The sequence below is a fragment of the Dendroctonus ponderosae genome, unplaced genomic scaffold, assembly GCF_020466585.1.
Source record: "Dendroctonus ponderosae isolate FM_Combo_2020 unplaced genomic scaffold, Dpon_F_20191213v2 Dpon_F_20191213_9, whole genome shotgun sequence".
Classification (NCBI taxonomy): domain Eukaryota; kingdom Metazoa; phylum Arthropoda; class Insecta; order Coleoptera; family Curculionidae; genus Dendroctonus; species Dendroctonus ponderosae.
This window is the reverse complement of record NW_026019116.1, coordinates 77,189-85,142: the sequence shown is the minus strand read 5'-3', so window position 1 is coordinate 85,142 and position 7,954 is coordinate 77,189. Positions and strand designations below refer to the sequence as shown.

At 39.1% G+C, this 7,954-nt stretch overlaps 1 protein-coding gene across 1 annotated transcript in view; it reads left to right on the top strand.

Moving 5' to 3' along the window:
- LOC109540844 (mediator of RNA polymerase II transcription subunit 10-like) overlaps nucleotides 1–3,996 on the top strand; it is a 19,011-nt gene extending 15,015 nt beyond the window's left edge. The window contains exons 4-6 of the mRNA XM_048669713.1: nucleotides 2,716–2,961; nucleotides 3,014–3,132; nucleotides 3,254–3,996. Coding sequence (XP_048525670.1) covers nucleotides 2,716–2,869 — 154 coding nt within the window. The 3' untranslated portion in view covers nucleotides 2,870–2,961; nucleotides 3,014–3,132; nucleotides 3,254–3,996. The remainder of the gene's footprint in view (nucleotides 1–2,715; nucleotides 2,962–3,013; nucleotides 3,133–3,253) is intronic.
- The last annotated feature ends 3,958 nt before the right edge of the window (nucleotides 3,997–7,954 follow it).

Sequence of the window (7,954 nt, the reverse complement as noted above, 5' to 3'; positions counted from 1 at the left end):
CGACAGTTTTCACAAAGAATTGTAACGGGAATTTTTCCGCCGAGGTAAAATTCCTGTATGCGGAAATTTCGCTCTGGATGTCTCGTGCAAGCTCTGCTGCCCTTATACGATCAGCAGATTGCCTGAATCGCTGCCAACGCTTCCGGATTCTATTTTCCGCCTTAATAAGGTCCAAAATTTCCACAGGAAGGTAGTCACGCCGCGGCATGTTCGGGACTTTTTTCGGCAAAGCTTGCTGTGTCCGTTGCATATTCTTTGCCAGACCTTTTACTGCAAGCTCTAGAGCCTCGACAGTATCGATACGGTTCGGAATACGGATCAGGTCTTGTAGGTTTTTTCGATATTCGCAAAAATCGAAATTATCGTATGCATATCGAAAGTCGTTAGGTTGTATGCGATTTAAATCCCTAATGTCGAGGTAAATGGGCAAATGGTCACTGCTGAGGTCGTCTATAACCACCATCTCCGTGAGATTGGTGAGTCCTTTGGCAATTCCAAAGTCAAGGAAGGATGGATTCCTTCCATTGCTTGGATAGTTAGTTGGAGAATTTGTGGGCATAACATGTAGGCCATTGTCGCGAACGTAGCTGGCTAGAAAATTTCCAGCTGCGTTTTTCCGTCCAGCGTTATTAAATTGTGGATGGCGGGCGTTGAAATCTCGCATAAGCAACACCCTATTGGTGTTTGAAAAAAATGGATCAACGTCAGGGTCTGAAAGCGAGTAGAAGTAGAGTACCCACAGTAGATCAGAGCACCATCAGGAAGCTCTACGTCAACGTTCTCTATTACTGACTGCCTGCATGGCAGTCTCCTCTATGGGATCGTTGCTCTGACCGCTATGGCCACCCCACCTCTTAGACCGGGCCTATCGGCACGCTCGAGCCTGTACCCCCGTATTCTGATTCTGTCTCCGGGGCACAACCATTGTTCCACGATTAACGCCACATCGACGTCCTCAGACGCGAGGAACTGCTCGAACTCGCCGAGACGACTCCGGAGTCCACATGAGTTCCATTCCCCAATCCTCAYAGGRCACAGTTAACAATATCAATATTTAAAAATCGAAGSTGTTRATATCTTCATTGAAGAACTRCGCTGAGACTAKGAATTTRTCYGTCTTCGAGGCGCAACCCCTCAATGCAGCGCTATCAAAACGAACCGCTTTTATTACCTCCTGCAAGTTGATCTGCGTCGACAGCTCGGCGAATTCCCGCTGGACACTGCCCAGCATGGCCACCGCGTTCCCATTTATACCATGGGCCGGGTGGGYARAGCTCGTCGGGAYAGYTTTGTRYTGCCTCAGCGGARGAWACTCCGTTAGTGAAGGCRGTGGCGGGGGCAGCATGGTCCTGTTSGMRTGACTTGGCGCCATGGTCCTGCTGCTTAGGGGTGGAGGGTGGATCGGACCAGGTGCTCGGCTGTTTTGACCCCAGGCTGGCTTCGTTGGAAGAGGAGCAGGAACGAAACGCTGCCTCTCCGCCGGGACTTGTGCCTGTTTAAACAGGTAGACTGGGCAGGCCTCGTCAAAGCTACGATGAGGCCCACCGCAGTTGCCGCACTTTAGGACTGACCCAGCGGGGCAGGCGGTGATTTCATGACCCCCGGCGCATCGAGAGCATTGGAAGTCCCGGCGGCAGTTTCCGGAGACATGGCCCGAGCCCTGGCACCGACGACACTGCGTGAGAGTACTCCGGTTCTTGCGGGTTTCCCATGAAACCCTGACCCTGCACACCACCCTCGCCTCGGCGTTCAGCTTTTGGAGCTAGAGCGGCCTGAACAGTGTCTTAATTTTGAAGACACTCCTCACCTCCAGCTCTTTGTCCGTCAGATCTTCCTTAATCGCACACGGTTCAACATTCCCGTCTAACCCCTTCAGGACGAACGACTGTGTTTTCTCCGTCGAGGGGGCGTAGATATGATACTGGCTCTTATTCTCGTCTCGTATGAGAAAATATCCGTCGTGAGAGGCTTGGTATCACTCCGATTCCTGTGAGGTTCCGGAATTCATGTCACTTATCTCGTAAACCCTATCGTAATCTCGTAAAATTTCTCGAATAATTCGCTACTAACAATGTTTAAATATCTATAGCACACTTCCACTTCGTACCACAGTTTACACTCGACCTCTTCTTCTCCTCTTTAGAGAAAATAAATCGTAAGTATAAGCAATTTGGACACATCGTAGGAGATCAGGAATTTGACAATTTCAACATGAACCCTGAATTGTCAATGATGTTGCCAGTCTTATGACAGATGCACCTGAATCCGTAGATTAAGCATGAGATTCAATTGGCCCATCATGCGGGCTAACACCCTATAATAAAACGCAGAATCCCAATCAGTTAATACTAACTTGAATTCCAAGAAGTGTTTTTAAAATATTCAACCAACATCTTAAATTAAGTGGTTTCTGCCTGGCTTCCTAACTTTATTGATGACCAGTTGAAAGTAATTATAATTTCTGTTAATCAATCTTATTTATTCTACATTTTTTTAACGTTTCTGAAACATTTTAATGTATGCGCTGTTGTTTTCCGTTGTACTTTGAATTTATTGACTTTTTCACTATTTTGATTTCCTGTTTTCAATATGACTTGTTGCTTCCCTTGGTGGGCATTGATAATGATGCCGTAATTGTCGGATGAGCGTGGCCAATTATGTTTATGAAATAATAAGGCAAAAACGGCGCTTGTATGCATGCTTCTTTATTTGTAGATGTCCATATGATACTAGACACATGTTTGATGTTGAATTGAATGAAGAAAGTGAAACCGAAGAACATACATTGTCGCATATGGCAAAGTTAGTAAAAGATGCCAGTGACGAGACACTGATGATACACTCATATTCAAAGTCGACGATGATTTAGAAAACGATGAAAATATGCAAATGCTGAGCACAAATGCTACAGAAGAATTACAAGACTACAAATGTAACGTATGTGCAGAAACGTTTGTCTTGGTAGGTGATTTTAATGCTCATACTAACGAACATTCGGAAATTAATTCTCTAGAAAACACGATTTGCGGATTAGAGCTTGAGGCAAATGTATCGTTAAATACTCAAGAAATCAAGTATCATTCAGACGACCGCCCTCACGAATGCAGCATTTGCAGCTTGAGATTCAAATCGGTAAGTGATCTGGGTCAACATCAAAAAGAACATTTTAAAAAAACGCAGCACGATTGCATGATTTCTGAGCAAGAGTTGAAAACAGCGGGAGATTTATATCTGCATTTACAAATGCCTTCAGATGATCGCCCTTATGCCAGTGATTTATGCAGTTCAACGTTCAGGCGGAAAGATCAGCTGAATGAACATCGAGATATACATACACAGGAAAAACAATACATGTGCAATATTTGCAACCAAGCGTTTTCACTAAAACAAAATCTAGATAGCCATATGACGTCTCATTCGGGCAATCGACCCTTTGAATGCACCATTTGCAATGCTACTTTCAATAGAAAGGGCGCTTTAAACAGTCATCGTCGATACGTCCATAATGCGCAATTCGGCATGGGAGAGTGACAATTAAAAAAACAAACTAAATAAAGACATCTTTTGAAAAACTCTGGATTTTTAGAATAAAGATTGAACGTGAGTTTGACAGTCAGCTTCAAGAGGGCAATGTATCGGTTGGCATAATGCGTTGACGAAATGGATATATCTAATATGCTTTCTTATTTGCCGGTTTTTTGTTGTAGGTTTTAATTATTTTTAGGACGTTTTTACACTTGCTTCATTTGAACGCATTTAGTCGATTATTTAGTTTAAGTCTTGCTGACGAAACTTTAAATTGAAATGTTGATATATGATATATGATATATGCTAAATGGAAATAAATCCCTTACTTTATGATCACTGGTTGGTTGTCTTTACATTTTTCGTTAGGTTTACGATTTGCTTATACAGGGTGTCTCACCGGAAACCGCTGCGATAGATATATGGAAAATTGTAATTAGGAGAAGTTTGAAAATTGGACAGCGTGCCAAGGCGACTGGCGGCAAGCGGCCTGCAATATTATCAAAATGGCCACACTTCCGGTTATACCATAAGTAGGTATCAACTTGCTCATTTTAAATGGAACACGCCATATATTACTACATTTTTGAATTCGACTCCAAGTTCTAAATATATGTCTTATACAATATCATGTAGCCAAGTCTATCCGTTTTGAAATATTTGGAATTTTATGTAAAAATGACAGTTGCAGCCACTCGAATAAGTATTCATTTTTCCTATAAGGGAATTTTTCATACTAAATTTTAGTCGCATTTATTGTTGAAAAGGACTGGCTTTAATGGAATTTCGAACACGTTTTGAAAATTATTAGTACGAAGTGTTAAAAAAATAAATTTCCAATTACAGTTGAGAGAACCGTCTAAAATCAATAATTCCAAATGGAAACCACCATTTTGGATAATTTTGTCATATTCAGTAATAAAAATAAGGGTAAGTTTGTGTAACGATGTCTATTCCAAAAGTGTTTAGTTTTCGAAATATTGCCGATTTCATGTCTTCATATGGTTACTTTGTAGCGTCTTCTTTTAAATCCTGTCACTCTTAATTGTCATGACGAAAGTGGCCATTTTTAATACAATCATATGTCAAAGGAATGCCGACAGCTGCCAGTTACCTTTTTAAAATAATGAATAATCATGCCCGGACGCTTAAATTATACAAACGAAGATTATTTAAACTTATTTAGTATTTATGAATAATGTGATGTTTTTGTTTTGTTATGGATTTGTTTAATTAAAGAGTTGATTTCGTTAGTAAACTCCGTTTATTCACTAACTCCACTCACTGATTCCGCCATCTTCTCGGCTCTCCTTAACCTCATTTAAAAGCACTTCACATCCACAGTTTTTATTTTTTTTTAATCCTCACCTAAAATTATCATTAAAATTATCTTCTATAATCATTTTAATCCTCACCTAAAAGCACTTCACATCCACAGAACCTAAAACTAGCTACATACTAACACAACATCCCCCTCTCTAAGATAAACAAAACTAAGTCTAACAAAAAAAACTTTATCTAGCCATTTACTAACAGAACATCCAACTCTCTTAGTTATAAAAAAAAAACTTTACCTAACAAAGACTTGTAAATAAGAAAGTAATTTTCTGTTTTTTTTTGGTCTCAACGGACTTAGAATTTCAACAGTCTTGGATACCTTGGGAATAGATACGGTGGGTGATTTAGGTACACAAACGATTGAAGATTCTCTTTCGCCACCTCCGATATTTTCTTGCTCGATAACACTGAATTATTAGAAGAAAATTCGGAAGGAACTAATGTCTGAGTAAACTGATTTGGTGGGGTATAATAAGGGGCAGGTATTAGATGCCACCTATTACTTCGATATACATATCATAAATTAGACTCTATAATATATGAACGCGGCTTATGAGCGTATTTTATTATCTTCGCATATATTTTGAGATCAGTTACCTAGACATAATCTCTTATCTTTAGATCGGACAAATTTCTTGCCTGGTGTCTGTTATTAAATTGTTTGGCGCTCTTATCCATAGACTTACTTTCCCTTTCTTTTTTAAGAAATGTAAATCAACTCGGCTATTGAGTTGACGTGACATCATAGGAAGAACTGATCTAATCTTTCTACCATATGATAGTTTACCTATCGAAAACCCACATTCCAAAGAAGCAGTTCGATAGGATAATAGAGCCTGATAAATATCGTCGTTTTTCTTTTTACTGCAGCCTTGACGCAACCATAGAATAGAGGAAAAATGGGACTACTTGTTATTAATTCAAAATCATAGTCTTTGGCAAATTTTAGCAATTCGTTCGAATACTTCGGGCCATTGTCCGATCGCATGATTTCACAAATACTATACCGCGAAAAAACTTGCTTTAATTGATCAATAGTTACCATAAATTATTGCATTTATATAGATCCATAGCAGCGTTTTGCCCAGGTCTGTCGGGAAACTCATCAATTAACATCGGCTCTTTTGGATTAGACCTATGTTCAATACATTGTGGACAATTTCGAACAAGGTTTTCGATCTGAGTAGACAATACTGGTGACCAAACAGACGATTAGGCACGGTTTCGGCATTTACCAATTCCGAAGTGTCCGTCATGTATGAGTTTTTAACACTCGTAGTTGCAATGTATGGGTAATGACAACACGGAGCAATACACCCTCCGAAATTGAAAAATCAAACCGGGATTGGTAATAGGAAGTTAGTTCGTAACTTAGCGTGTTTTTGTTTGGCCATTCCTCTCTTCTGTATTGTATTATTTTCAATAAAATTTGTTTTTTACTTTGGTCCTCTTTTATTTGTTCAAAGAAGTACGTTTCTACTTCGATTGACTGCACAATTAATTTTGTGTGTTCTGTGGCTTCGGATACTAATTCATCATCCTTCGGTTCTTCAGTTTGTTCGGAAAAATTTTGAGACAGCGCATCCACGATAACTAGATATTTTCCCCGGGTATAGAGAATTTTATAGTTAAAGCGCATTAACCGTAGTCGGAAGCGTTGTAAATTCGCCTCAGGGTTTAGTCTGTAAAACCTGTACTAAAGGTCGATGATCTGTTTCGAGTGAAAAAGATGGTAGACCTGTGACGTATTCAGAAAATTTATTAGTCGCCCACGTTGCAGTTGCAGACAATAATCGTGAAGCATAGGCTATAATTTATGTTTTGCCTCAGAGGTTTGCATTAGGCAAGCCCCCAAACTATATGAAGAAGCATCTGCTTGACTTTATATTTGGTTAGTAAGGTCAAAATAAGCTAATATAGGGGCATTCGAAAGTATTTCCTTTGATTTTTTAAAAGCTATTTTTTGAGGATCATCCTAGGAGGATAGGAAACTTACATTATTCTTTAACAGAGACGTTAAGGGCTCTAAAAGTTCCGACCGATTAGGGATAAATCTTCTGGATAAATTGAGCATTCCTAAGTATTGTAAAATTCCCTACTTGTTTTTTGGCTCAGGAAATTTAGAAATCGCTTGGATTCTTCCGGGATCCACCGATATCCCCATATTAGAGATTTTATGACCTAAAAAGCTTAAAGATTGTACTGCAAAACACATTCATCTTCGTTTAAGGTTATTTCTTCTTGTCCAATTCTTTTCAGAACTTCACTCAATATTTTATTATGTTGATCTAAGGTCGGCGCATGTATGAAACTGATATCAATGTGACTTACTACACCCTCTATGCCCAATAAGATTTAGTTAAGAAGATATGAAAAATATTCAGGATGCAAGTAATTCCAAAAGGAAGTCGCTTGAAGAAAAATCTACCAAAAGGGGTTATAAAAGTAGTTAAAAGTCGTGAATCTGTACTCAATTTTATCTCATAAAATTCGGAATTAGTATCCAATTTTGAAAAATAATTTGAACCTGAAATTTTTGCCAAAATGGTTTCTGCCTTGCCTATGGAATGATGAGCTCTTAGAACGGCTTTAGTGAGATGAGCATAATCGACGCAAAGCTTTATTTTCCTGTTTTTCTGAATCACTACAATTGGACTAACCCACTCTGTAGGATAATCCACTGACTCTATTATGTCCAATTTTTTTAATCTGTCTAGTTATTCTTTTAGTGGTTTTAAAAAAGCCCTTGACGACTTCAATTTTTAAGTCAGTTCTAAACTGTCCCACGCTATTGAATAATGTTGGAAATTCTACCAAAATTTGTTTTTTTCATTGAGACAGGATCTGCAATGTTCGCCGATATACTTATGGGGGAGACAGTATCATAAATTGTTTTGAGAACATTTAACTTTAACATGGCTGTTCTTCCTAAGATTGGTTTTGTTAAATTTTCGGTAACGTACATTTCCGTATCGAAGCTAGCTTCCCACTATTTCCAAACTAACAGAAAAACTATTTCTCTACCGCCTTCAAAAACGAATTTCAGAAAACCAATTAATCTGAGAGCAGTGCGGATTCCGTGCCGAGCACA